Source organism: Panthera uncia, chromosome A2 (assembly GCF_023721935.1).
Source record: "Panthera uncia isolate 11264 chromosome A2, Puncia_PCG_1.0, whole genome shotgun sequence".
In the NCBI taxonomy this organism is placed as follows: Eukaryota; Metazoa; Chordata; class Mammalia; order Carnivora; family Felidae; genus Panthera; species Panthera uncia.
This window is the reverse complement of record NC_064816.1, coordinates 75,259,849-75,272,534: the sequence shown is the minus strand read 5'-3', so window position 1 is coordinate 75,272,534 and position 12,686 is coordinate 75,259,849. Positions and strand designations below refer to the sequence as shown.

At 47.2% G+C, this 12,686-nt stretch overlaps 1 protein-coding gene and 1 long non-coding RNA gene across 2 annotated transcripts in view; one reads left to right on the top strand and one right to left on the bottom strand.

Annotated features, from left to right (window-relative positions):
• The window catches only part of CDHR3 (cadherin related family member 3), a 65,332-nt gene that overhangs the window by 47,858 nt on the left and 4,788 nt on the right, over positions 1-12,686 (top strand). Inside the window, exons 11-16 of the mRNA XM_049642808.1 lie at positions 171-269; positions 2,169-2,395; positions 4,335-4,506; positions 6,044-6,294; positions 8,443-8,624; positions 11,341-11,354. Coding sequence (XP_049498765.1) covers positions 171-269; positions 2,169-2,395; positions 4,335-4,506; positions 6,044-6,294; positions 8,443-8,624; positions 11,341-11,354 — 945 coding nt within the window. The remainder of the gene's footprint in view (positions 1-170; positions 270-2,168; positions 2,396-4,334; positions 4,507-6,043; positions 6,295-8,442; positions 8,625-11,340; positions 11,355-12,686) is intronic.
• LOC125930779 (uncharacterized) lies at positions 8,593-9,510 on the bottom strand. The gene is made up of 3 exons (XR_007460239.1): positions 9,256-9,510; positions 8,833-8,945; positions 8,593-8,683 (listed from the first exon to the last, which is right to left on the bottom strand). It is a non-coding gene; the product is annotated as an uncharacterized LOC125930779 (long non-coding RNA).

Sequence of the window (12,686 nt, the reverse complement as noted above, 5' to 3'; positions counted from 1 at the left end):
CACTGCCCTATGCATCGTGAAGGCAGGACCCACCAGGTCTCATTCACCTTGCACCCCCTTTATTTTGCTCAGAGCCTGGTACACAGCAGGTGCTTTAAACATGGTGAATAAACATATGCGTGAGAATGGGGTATTACAATTAAAATTTTTTTTTCTATCTCTGCTTTTAGATAACATCTACATTTACATCCTCACGGAGCCAGAAAATGAGTTTCCTCTTGTCTTTGATAGCCCGTCCTACGTATTTGATGTGTCAGAATTAAGGCCAGGTAAGTAGCAGACAAGACCCAGACCCCAGTGCTCTTGATAGACTCCTCCTTCCAGACACGCCCTCAGCAGAGGGGAAGTTCCCTCCAGCACAAGGGCCCCGCGTGGTGTTGTGCACAGCAACTCACAGCTCATCCGTGTTTATTGCACCTCTTATTTCTTTTTAAATTGTCCTTACTGCTGAGGAGCCCTTCAGGTGAAACCTAGATTTTGAAAACTATTGTTTAAACTGCATTTCTCCAAACCCCTGATTGCTTCCTTGTCTGCGTGCCTGATTCTGCTAATCTTCCCTTTTTTGTAGCCTAAGTTTTCCCTTGGTCTCCACTGTGATTTTTATCCAGCTCGTTCAGAGAATAGAAATTTAAAAATAGAGAAAAGATTTCCCACTTGTAGGTTTCCTTCATTTAAAAACAAAATAAAGACATTTTATCTCCCATAATAGGATTCCCTGTTTTTGCCCTTTGTTGACACCTTGATTTCTCTCTCTCTTTTTTAAAGAAAACTTACTTTTTTAAAAGTTTATTTGTTTTTTTTAATTTTTTAAATGTTTTTATTTATTTATTTATTTATTTATTTTTGAGACAGAGAGAGACAGAGCATGAACAGGGGAGGGGCAGAGAGAGAGGGAGACACAGAATCCGAAGCAGGCTCCAGGCTCCAAGCCGTCAGCACAGAGCCCGACGCGGGGCTCGAACTCATGGACCATGAGATCATGACCTGCGCCGAAGTCGGATGCTCAACCGACTGAGCAACCCAGGAGCCCCTAAAAGTTTATTTATGTGTTTTGAGAGACAGAATCCCGAATCCCTGTGGAGCCCGTCTTGAGGTTAGAACTCATGAACCGTGAGATCCTGACCTGAGGTGAAACCAAGAGTCAGACTCTCAACCGACTGAGCCACCCGGGTGCCCCTCCTGACATTAAGTTTTAAACAAAGCATAAAAAGAGGGTCTGAAGAAAACCTTTTAATTCCTTATACCTTATCCAGTGACCAACAAATGCAGCGGTAATAGTCTTCTTATAAATTCACAGATCTTATTACAATTATGGATTACCTCCTTTGGGTCAAGCACTTAGTGCTGGGGCCATATAGTTAAATAAGGGGTGTCAGCCCTTGAGGAGTGCAATATATGAGAAAAATCTTCTACAAAACAAGCAAGCCAGAACTCCAGCAGCCCCACCAACAAGCTTTGTAAAAAGCAAAATGGAACAGTATTTAAAATTCTCTACTCCAATCATCATCAATTGCTAAACCCTTCTAAAAATTGTTTCTTTTCCGGGGTGCCCAGGTGGCTTGGTTGAGCATCAGACTTCGGCTTAGGTCATGATCTCGTGGTTTGTGAGTTCGAGCCCCACATTGGGCTCTGTGCTGACAGCTCAGAGCCTGGAGCCTGCTTCGGATTCTGTGTCTCCCTCGCTCTCTGCCCCTCCCCCGCTCACACTCTGTGTGTGTCTCTCTCTCTCTCAGAAATAAATAAACATTAAAAAATAAAAATTGTTTATTTTTTATCTTGTTTATTATAAGAGCAATTCATGCTCAACACAGAAAATTTGAAAGATGCAGAAGACATTTAGACAACAGGAAGACAAAGTGAGTACCTATGAAAATGGTCTTTGCTGTGTTGCTTATGATCACATCATAACTGGCAGACTTGGAGTCTATATAAAGGCATGGATTGTCTTTTACACCTTACTCTACTGCTTGGATCTTAGGGCCAGTTACCCAGTGGGTGTTCATTAGAGTGATTTAATTTTAATAGAATAGAAGACATAAAACATACAGAGTTTGAACAGCAAAGAGACCTCCAAAAGTCTTTCTGCCCATGGCAGTGAGAATGTGTGCTCATGGAGCCTCCCCTCACCCCCCAAAGCAGTACTAATCTCAGGTGCTTTATTCTTCCAGCTCGAACCCGGGTTGGACAAGTGCACGCCACTGATAAAGACCTCCCCCCCAGCCCCGTCGTGTACTCCATCTCCGCTGGAGGGGCCAGCTTCCAGTCCCCAAACATATTTTGGATCAACCCCCGGACAGGAGAACTCCAGCTGGTGACTAAAGCTGACTACGAAACAACCCCTGTCTATATTCTCAGAATCCAGGCCACCAGCAGTGAGGACACAAGCTCAGTCATGGTGAGTGGGGCTGTTGGTGTGTTCATAGCAGCCTGACTGGCTAACGTGGGCTCTCTCTGGCACCTTCCGTGGCTGTAGCAATGAGGAATCTTAATGTAGCCCATCCTGCAGGTGTAACAGGACATGTCTAGTGGTTTCCAGAACGGCACACACGGACACACCTAGCAGAGCCCGGGAAATAAAGATTGGCATCCGTAGACCCAAGGTTGTAGCATCCGTAGACCTCTTGGGAGGTCACCAAGATTGATTAGCGCTGTGTAGGGCAAGCTTCCGTCTGCGGATCTCTCTTCGCTTTTGCAGTGGGCATAGGCTAGCGGTGGGATGCATACACCCAGAAGTGGGATGTGGTACTGTAGCCCTGTGTTTCCCCCCCTCCTCTGTAGTTTTGTCATGTTCCTACCCCACCTGCATTGCATCAGATAGGGTAGACCTTAAAATGATGTGTCTTGCCCAGGGCCATGCTGGTTCTCAACTTTTGGTGTTGAGCATCTGGTTAAATGCAGATTCTGAGTCCACAGGTCTGAGTAGGCCTCAGAATCTGCATTTCTAACACGCTTCACGTGATGCTGATGTAGTCGGTCCGTGGCTGCCCTTTGAGTAGCTAGGGTTGAAGAGGTCTGTGCTGTCTGTGGTTCGGATTATCCGAAGGTAATATGACGGCCACGAAGATGCAACTATTTCTTGGTCTTTCCCATCAGTAAAGTGAGGAAACATAAGGCAACATAGACTCGTAGCTAGCGGCAGGTAGCCCCGTGTGACACAGGGAACAACTGCTTCAGTCAGGAGATGGAGTTCATTTCTCAACTTTGATCCCAAGTTTCCAAGGGGGTCTGAACAACGCTTATCTTTGTGTCCCAATTTCTCTCTCTCTTAAATGGAGAGCCACCTGATAACCCATCGCCTGAATAGTCCGGTCCCTCTGATGAGTGGCTTTGAATTAACGGGACACGTTTTTAATGATGTGTGAGGCTCGGCATTGCTAGCTGAGCAAAAGATGGGCCAAGTTGAAGATAATTGTAGTGTTTGTTAGGCTGGGTTTTTGAAAAAAATGAATGGACTCCACTTTGGGAGCTAACTAGAGTGAACATTTCAATTTATTTCCGGGCTCAGAAATAGCTGAAATCCCCAAATTTCAAAGGTAGAATGAATACGATTCAAAATTCATAAGCCTTTAAAAAGGGTGATGATCACATACGTCCCTTTCAGGGCTGACGTCCTGTGATTCTGTGCTGGCAGGCGTCCCAGGCCGTATTCCAATTCACCAAGCATAAAAGGCGATGATGAAGGAGAATAGGCTGGCTCCTGCTTGTGACAGGTTAGGGCCACCAGCTTCTCGCGGTGCTAATAGCCCAGGTTACATATGAGATCCTGGCTTAGCCCGGTTGACTCCTTCTATCCCAGTGGTCCTCAATCCCGGCTGCATATTAGAATCAGCTGGAGAACATTTAAAAAAGTGCCTGGGCCCCACCCTCCAGAGAGTCCAGTTTGTTTGGTCTGGAGAGGTCCCATGAAAGTGGAGCCAGGGCCAAGAACTATTGCTCTATGATCCAAAGTTAAAGACAGAACCTCCCATTCACAAGGGTGATGGGCAAGGAAGTATAGAGCATCACCGTAAATTTACAATCATTACTGGGAAAACCACTCAGCATCATCTGGGGATGAGCCCATGAGTCTGGATGCATTTGTTGGGGGCGGGGGACAGACCTGAGTTCAAATTGCCTGAACTGCGACACTCACCAAACTGAATGGCCTGAAGTTCCCCTCCTTAATCTCTCTAAGCCTCAGTTTCCTCATCTGTAGAATGGGAATAACCATATTTTTTATCTCAGGCGAGGTTCAATGAGCTGGCTCACCAAAAGTGCATAGCCCGGTGCCTGGCACACAGAAAGCTCTCAGTAAATTTTAGCTGTTAACCACGGCCGCCTTCTTGCTGCTCTAGGTAACTGTGAACATCCTTGAAGAAAATGATGAAAAGCCAATTTGTACCCCAAACTCTTATTTCCTGGCCATCCCAGTGGGTTTGAGAGTTGGCACAAACATTCAGAATTTCAAGCTGACGTGTACTGACCTTGATTCCAGTCCCAGGTCTTTTCGTTACTCCATTGGCTCAGGTATGCTGTTTCCAAGGGTCCTGGTGTTGGAGGCCTCAGCAGCTGTTGAGGGAGAAGGGGGTCTGTGCTCACACACGGATTTGGGCACAGTGTGTATGGGTGGGGGTGTTTTAAGTGAGACAAGCAGGGATGAGGGGCGTCATGGTCGTGTGCCTCATAACTCCTTACTCAGGCTTCCCTGTCTCACCTACCTCTTCCCAGGCTCCCATCCGTGGTTGCCCAAAGGCCAGAGGAAGAGTGAACCCCATTGATGGCACCCCCATCCTCTACAATTCCCAGCCCATCATGATTCATGACTCATATTAATGTAGTTTTAAAAAAATTGTGTTTTTGGTCCATCTCCTCAACCACTTCTTTTCCTGCAAGCTAGTAGTGGGGGCAGGGAATCCCAGTCCTCTCTCTGGATAATAATAGATTAAATAGATTAAATGCACTTTGAAACGTGTCCTCAGGAATTCTCTTCTACTCCATTCATTTTCTCTCTTTAAAAATATACCACTGTGGGGGGGGGAAAAAAAGAGCACCCCTCAATGGAAATTAGACAAAAATAGCTCATCTAATGAAATGCTGGGGCCAGAGACTTAAACCCAAACAGGCAGAGCAATTCCAGGTGAGAGAGTAAAAATCCATCTCGGCTGCTGGCTGAGCCCTGGCAGAGCAGAAACTCCAACAGCAAGAAGCCTCTCGAGCAGGCCGTGTCACAAAACCCAGGGGCAGAGACTGCCTGGAGACTGCCGTTGCCGAAGACGGAAATAATCCATACTGAGAACCCTCAGGCCTTGATGGAGCTCTTCACTGCTAAGGGAGTAAAAATTGCATCATCTCCTGCTCCATTTACTGGTTTTCAGTCGGTAATGAGTCTGGAGCCACCAGAGGAATGAGCAAGGACTGCTCAGTGGCAGCCTTTCCGCCCTGGGCACTCAAAGCTATGAGCCTTGAGCCCCAGCCGAGCTGTGGGGGAGGCGGGTGTGGGGTAGATTCAGGAGGACCCGGGACTGCAACCCTTGCCAAGCTGGGAGGTACCTTCCTTTGGGGGATCCGTGGACATCTGCCACCAGTGTGGCTAGCCAGGTTCCACGAAAGGCCACGGAGTGAACTTGGCTCATGGCTGGAGACGTGGCCCCCTCTAGCCTCTTCCTGCCCACCCAATGGTCTGAGTGTGAGTTACACAGCATTACCAAATAAAGGCTGACAGCAAGAACTGGCTAGAGAGGCTGCCCCAGGATTATTAAATCTCCGCCTGGTGTGCAGGAAGATGGCGGCCATTCTCCTGGAACAGGTGTGGTGCTGTTCTTTTCTGCTTCGTTCCTGTCACAGCCACACTGTTTGTGAGCAAGAGTTTCCCTGTACCTGTGAGGTCTCTGGTGTGGTTAAAGTCCATGTCCTATCACTGACCTGACTCTGGTGCATCAGAAACACCAGTCTACACCTGAGGTGTGCGTGTTTGAGGAAACGATGGAATGCGGTGTTCTTCTAAGCCCTTGTTTTTCTCCCTTTTCTTCCTTTCCCCCCAATCCTTGTCTCATATCTCATTTAGGCAATGTCAACAGTCACTTCACCTTCTCTCCCAGCGCTGGGTCCAACGTGACAAGCCTGCTCCTTGCGACACGCTTTGACTATGCCAGTGGGCTTGACAAAATCTGGGACTACAAACTACTCGTCCACATAACTGATGGCAACTTGCTGTCTGGCAGGAGGAAGGCTAAGGCTCGTGTTGAAACAGGGACAGTGACGCTGAGTATTAGCATCATTCCTGACCCAACCACAATTGCCACCACAACCTCCAGGGTAAGGGCTTTGGAACCTGGACTCCCCACATACATCCCTTGTGATTTACATAGATGGAGCCCCGGGACCCAGAAGAAATATGGGAGGGGCCAAAAAGAGTTGAGGTGTTAGGATGTTGCCAGGAATGCCAGCCATGGGAGAGAGAGAGAGAGAGAGAGAGAGAGAGAGAGAGAGAGAGAGATGGGCTGGATTGGAGTCATCACTGGGTGGTAAACAAAAGATCTGAGTGGGGCACCTGGGTGACTCAGTCAGTTGAGCGTCTGACTTTGGCTCAGGTCATGATCTCACGGTTCGTGAGTTCCAGCCCCACATCGGGCTCTGTGCTGACAGCTTAGAGCCTGGAGCCCGCTTCAAATTCTGTGTCTCCCTCTCTCTCTGCTCCTCCCCCGCTCATGCTGTCTCTCTCTCCTTCAAAAATAAAAAAATAAAAAATAAAACATTTAAGATCTGAGTGAGACCTTGGACTTGTAGAACCTATGTTGGGAAAGAAGGATGTGCATTTATGCACCGATTTATGATAGGTCAGGTATTGACCACCTATGGTGCTTGTGGCACAGGAGCCAACTTTCATGGGCCTGCAGCCAGCAGCTCCCTTTACAACCCCTTCTGTGCTTGCTCTTAAGAGCCATTGCAAGTCAGTGTCCATAAAGGCAGGTAACTGCCAGGTATATTCTTCTCCACTTATTTTGAAGAGTCCCTGTGTGCCAATCTGTACCCTACTCCCCACCTCTATTCTAAAAGAAGTCATTGGTTCGATCTACAAATATTGACTGAATACTTATAATATGCCAAGCGCTTTGATGAACAAGCCAAAAATGATCTCTGCTGTCATGGAGCTTATAATATAGGTCAGTGGTCCCCAGACCATCAGCAACAGCATCACCTGGAAACCTGTTAGAAATGCCAATGCTTAGGCCTGCCCCAGAATATTGAAGAGGAGTTACACCTCGCCCAATGTGATCATCACCATGACCTCCAGGGAAAGATGTTGGGCGCTGGAGTCCCCAACCACATCCCCAGAACTACTGGATCAGAAGCTCTGGGAGTGGAGCCCAGTGATCTGTGTTTTTAATAAGCCTCCAAGGGGATTCGATGTGCACTAAAGTTTGAGAGCCACCGATCTTGAGAGGGAGACAGATTACGAGCAGGTATTGAAATGAGCCCATTAAGTACAGATTGCAGTAGATGGTAACAAGAAACAAGCAGGCACCATAATCAGACCAGGGTGTGAAGGAAAGGAGAGGCTTGGAATCTGACAATAGGATTATCTCCCCCTGCTCCTGGGAGGGACTGGCTTATATTTATGCTGACTCTTTTGTCCCCTTTCCTCCTGCTCCTAGTGAAGTTGTGCCCTTAGTCAGCGGCCCCACACTTGCAGTAAGCTAGAAGACAAGTAATCAGAACCTTAGACAGCTACCTGTGACAGGCGGTCAAATTCTGCTTGTCCGAGCCCCACCAGGAGCTGGTCAGTGCCAATTTCCCATGTGCCGGAGTCAATCTTACCCCAACGGATGGAGGCATAAGAAAGTCTTAAGGGCTTTCAGGTGTGGTAGGAGCCAGTGACTCCCCTGAGTAAGGAGTTTCCACCTTTTGGGGACTTACAACCTGACCCAACTGTGACATCTCCAGCCCCGAAATCTCCATAATTTATTTGTTATCTATCTCCCTCTCTAGGAAGCCAATGCCAAACTTGGGGTTTCACTGTGATGTCGGCCCCCTCATCTGGCAGTGTAGCTTGTAGTGAGTGAGCACTGAAAAGCCTACAAAGTGTTAAAAAGAACAGCTTTTGTGGCACATGCCTTCCCAGTGAGAGACAATGGCTGTATCAGTCCTGGGGTGAGGCCATGATTTGGCAGGAAAAAAAGCCAATGGGATCTTTAGTGTTTGGGAAGAGGGGAAAGAGAATAAAAATAGGCTTGGAGCTGCTTTTCAGTTTCCTAAATTTTCTGGGTTTTGATCTCATGGGTGCTTGGAAAGACTATAAATAAGGTGATGGGTTGGTTGCAGCAAGAAGTCTGAGCACACAGATGCCTGGTGTAGACAGCAGGAACAAATAGCAGAATCAACACTCAGCATGAGACAGTGCTGATGTCAAAAATGTCTCCTGAAACCACACTCCACTCACTGTCCCCCACTCTGTCATTCAAGCCGCAGATCATCCGCCAGGTCCTGAGAAAAAACGTTTATTCTTCATCAGCATGGTATGTGCCTTTCGTCATCACTTTGGGCTCCATGTTGCTTCTGGGCCTCCTGGTGTTCCTGTTCGTCCAGTTGGCCAAAGCCATCCACACACACTGTCCCTGTAAGGCTGGGAAGCACCAGAAAACTCTGTAAGTTGCCAGCGGGCTGGGCCCTTTCCACCACTTCCTTTAGGACATTGTTTCTGGGGCTGTGGGGAGAGGGAAAGGTGAGAATTAGGCTTTCTCCACGGGACAGAGAGGGGCAGAGAGGGCAGCTGGCATGAAGGAAGGAAAAGTGGATGGGGGGAGGGGATCTCAGCCCCCCCCCCCACCTCAGTCCTGGTACCCTCTTCATCACCTGTGGGGCCAGGAAACACCTGCTTTGGTTTTCCTGGGCACTTGCTCTGTCCTTGATGTGTTCTCAATGAAATTGGGGCTTCAACCCCTTGGTGACCTTGCCCTGGATAAAAGCTTCAGGAAAAAAAACCCACAAAAACCTGGTTGTGAGTAGTGAAGGAATATGCTGTGTTGTTATTTGTAGAATATTTAAAGGATGGGATGGAATTAGAGGAAGCGCAGAAAACTGATAAGGGAATTAAGCTCTTGGCTCCAGTGACTCACTGGGCTTTTGTGTGACTAAATAATCATTGTTCTTTCGCATGTGACCCCAATCTCTCACTCTCAAGGGCTGTCAGTGGAGGCCTGTTTCCCCTCCCTCCTGTTCACTCCTGTTCCCTCCTGCTCCCTCCTGCTCCCTTCTGCTCACTAACCCGCCTCTTACCCTGTACTCCGTGGAGTGTCTCTTACTGGCTGAAGTGAGACATCAGAGAGAGCACTCAGTTGTCCCACGCTTCTCCAGACCCAGTTTCTTGAGTCTCAGAGGCTCCTGCAATGACAGCATGATGGTTCTGAGCCCGGGATTTGGAGAGAGACACGGCCTGGTTTGGATCTGGGCTTTAGACAAGTGACAACCTCTGTGAATCTCAATTCCTTATTTGAGGACTAAACAATGAAATGAGCAAAATCAAAGAAAGCACTTAGCACCGTTCCTATACTTAATATAGTATTTTTTAAAAAGTCTTGTTGCATCATTTTTTTGTGGCTGAGTCCCAGTGAGCTCAGGATTCCAGATTCCAAGTTCAGCTCCATGTTCAACTACCTCAGGGGGTCAGAATCTGAGTTTTGGCAAAATGGGGGGATGATAAGATCTCACATGCCTTTTAAAGGTATTTTGAAGATTCACTAGTACTGTCAAATCGTGTAAAACCTACGGATGAAAAGACTGTACCAAAGTATAAGGCATTAGCATAAAGATGTGCACTGCATCTTGCCATATTTATCGGGGAAGTTTGTTGCTATTGGCAACCTTGACTTCAAGGTAAGAAATCCTTGAGCAACTGCTGAAATTAAAAGAGGCATTTTTGTTTGGGCTCTACTCACAAATTGATTTGGAAGAAGAAAATAACTCCAAAAGAGTGACACTTAAGCTTGTGAGGATGGTGGTGTTCCGTAATGGGATTTGGGCGGAAGTTCTTAAAGGGAGTCATCCAGTAGACACTGCAACTCTCAAGCAATTTATGGTTAAGTGTACCTGGAACCTAGCTGCCCTCACTTACATTCTAAATGGGAATTGTTTTCAACATGGTTGACTCAAAAAGGAAAAACTAGCTCGTAACACAGACCCAGGCCTGGCCTCTCTGGAAATTCGTTGCACCCTGTGGCTGCCAACGTTTATCCAACAGCAAAGAACAAAATTAGAGTCACAGACCCAGCAATAGCACTACTAGGAATTTATCCAAGGGATACAGGAGTGCTGATGCATAGGGGCACATGCACCCCACTGTTTATAGCAGCGCTTTCAACAATAGCCAAATCATGGAAAGAGCCCAAATGTCCATCAACTGATGAATGGATAAAGAATATGTGGTTTATATATACAATGGAATACTACTTGGCAATGAGAAAGAATGAAATCCTGCCATTTGCAGCAACGTGGATGGAACTGGAGGGTATTATGCTGAGTGAAATAAGTCAGTCAGAGAAGGACAGATATCATATGTTTTCACTCATTTGTGGAACTTGAGAAGCTTAACAGAAGACCATGGGAGAGGGAAGGGGAAAAATAGTTATAAATAGAGAGGGAGGGAGGCAAACCATAAGAGACTCTTAAATACAGAGAACAAACTGAGGGTTGATGGGGGGGCCGTGCAGGGAGAGGGGAAATGGGTGATGGGCACTGAGGAGGGCACTTGCTGGGATGAGCACTGGGTGTTGTATGTAAGCGATGAATCGTGGGAATCCACCCCCAAAACCGAGAGCACACTGTAGACACTGTATGTTAGCCAACTTGACAATAAATTATATTAAAAAAAACTAGAGTCACAGAATCATGGAACCCAAGGTTATCATGGGAAGGGGCTCAGCATCCACCCCCATGTCTTCATGTTATAGGAAAACAGGGTTTAACTGCCAGCCCTTGAAGCTTCCTGCTGTGAGCCAAGCCTTCTGCTCCAGCTGGCTGCTGGGGAGAGACAGGAGGCAGGAGAATTGCCAGGCAGGCTGGTCATGCCCTCACCTGTGCTGTCAGAGAAAATGTATCCCCTGATGTTCTATAAAGCAATAGTTTTCAAACTTTGATTGAACTCCCAGAACCTCTTTAGTACCAAACCAACGGCAACGGAACTGCTCTGTTTGGAGCAGGGGTAGGAGCCCAGTCTTCATTTTAGTGCCCATGGCTGGCCCCTCTTTTAATCAGTCCCTGAATCCCAAGGAATACAGTTGCCCAGAGGCCCCAGGTTATCACATGTGTGCCAGTGCAGGTTACTCTTAGGTTAATTCTTGTCCATCCCTTTTCTTCTCTCTGCAGGGTGAAGAAAGGAGGTATGTACCAGGCCTATTCTCTTTGTTTGTGTCTCTCGCTATTGTTGATTTTTGCTTGCTCTGTTGTCCTAAATAAAAGGGTTCCAACGTGGCAGAGAATCAGGGTGCAGTTCTGTCTTGGTGAGTTTTCAGCCACATCATCTGTGGGTGAAAGAAACAGAGGTCAGAAGTAGCTGCAGAAAGGGAAGGGCGGGGTGCATGGTGCCATCAGTGTGTCAGATCTCTCCTGTCATTTTATTTTTTATTTTTTAAATTTTTATGTATTTTGAGAGAGAGAGAGAGCACACAAGCAGGGGAGGGGCAGAGAGAGAGAGGGAGAGAGAGAATCCGAAGCAGGTTCTGTGCTGTCAGCTCAGAGTCCAACAAGGGGTTCCATCTCGTGAACCGTAAGATCATGACCTGAGCCAAGACTAAGAGTCAGATGCTTAACCGACCAAGACACCCAGGCGTCCCTCATATCTCTCATTTTAGTCCTGCCTGTTCCCTACCCAGAGTTGCCTCCACTCAGCTGAACTTCAGCACCTAAAGGTCTGTTCCCCTCCAGCGGGACAGGAGTGAAGAATTGTCTGTGAGTTAAACACAGCGTCTACTGTGCTGCTGCACGTGGATGCGTGTGGCTCCTCTTAAGGACAGCCGATGCTCTGTATTGGACAGATGCCTCTTTTTCAAGAACAAATGACACTTTATGCTCAGACTGTAATGGATTTGGTCATTTCCACAAGTTATTTGGATCAGGCTTGTCAGAAAGGGGGGCTGGGTGCAGTCGGATGGGCAGGAAGAGCTGGGACTTTGGATGAGTTGAGCGAGGTCCATCTGGATAACTCCAAGCCTGAGGGGATGTCCGCACCCAGCCCCGAAAGTTGCTGCCTCAAGGGGAATCCAGGCTATGAGAAGAGACAGGACAGAGAACTGGAAAGTGTGTATGTTGTTGTTGTTGTTGTTGTTGTTGTTGTTGTTTTAGAGAAAGAGGGAAAGGGGGAGAGAGAAAGACTCTGAAGCAGGCTCAACGCAGGGCTCGATCCCACAACCCTGAGATCATGACCTGAGCTGAAATCAAGAGTCAGATGCTTAACCAACTGAGCCACCCAGGCACCCCAGGAAAGTGGATTTTTAAAAAAAGATTGCTTTAATCACTCACCCCATAGGCAGGTGCCTCTGACAAGCACAAGGCACGTCTAAGCAGGGTTAGAAATCTGATTATAATGTTTATTGATCATATCAAATGAAATGATTTTAATGAGATCTTCACAAACTGTCACCCACCACCCTAGCTACTTTTTTTTTAAAGGGCATAGAGAATGGATGCAAAGAATCCCCACATTATGAACAAAT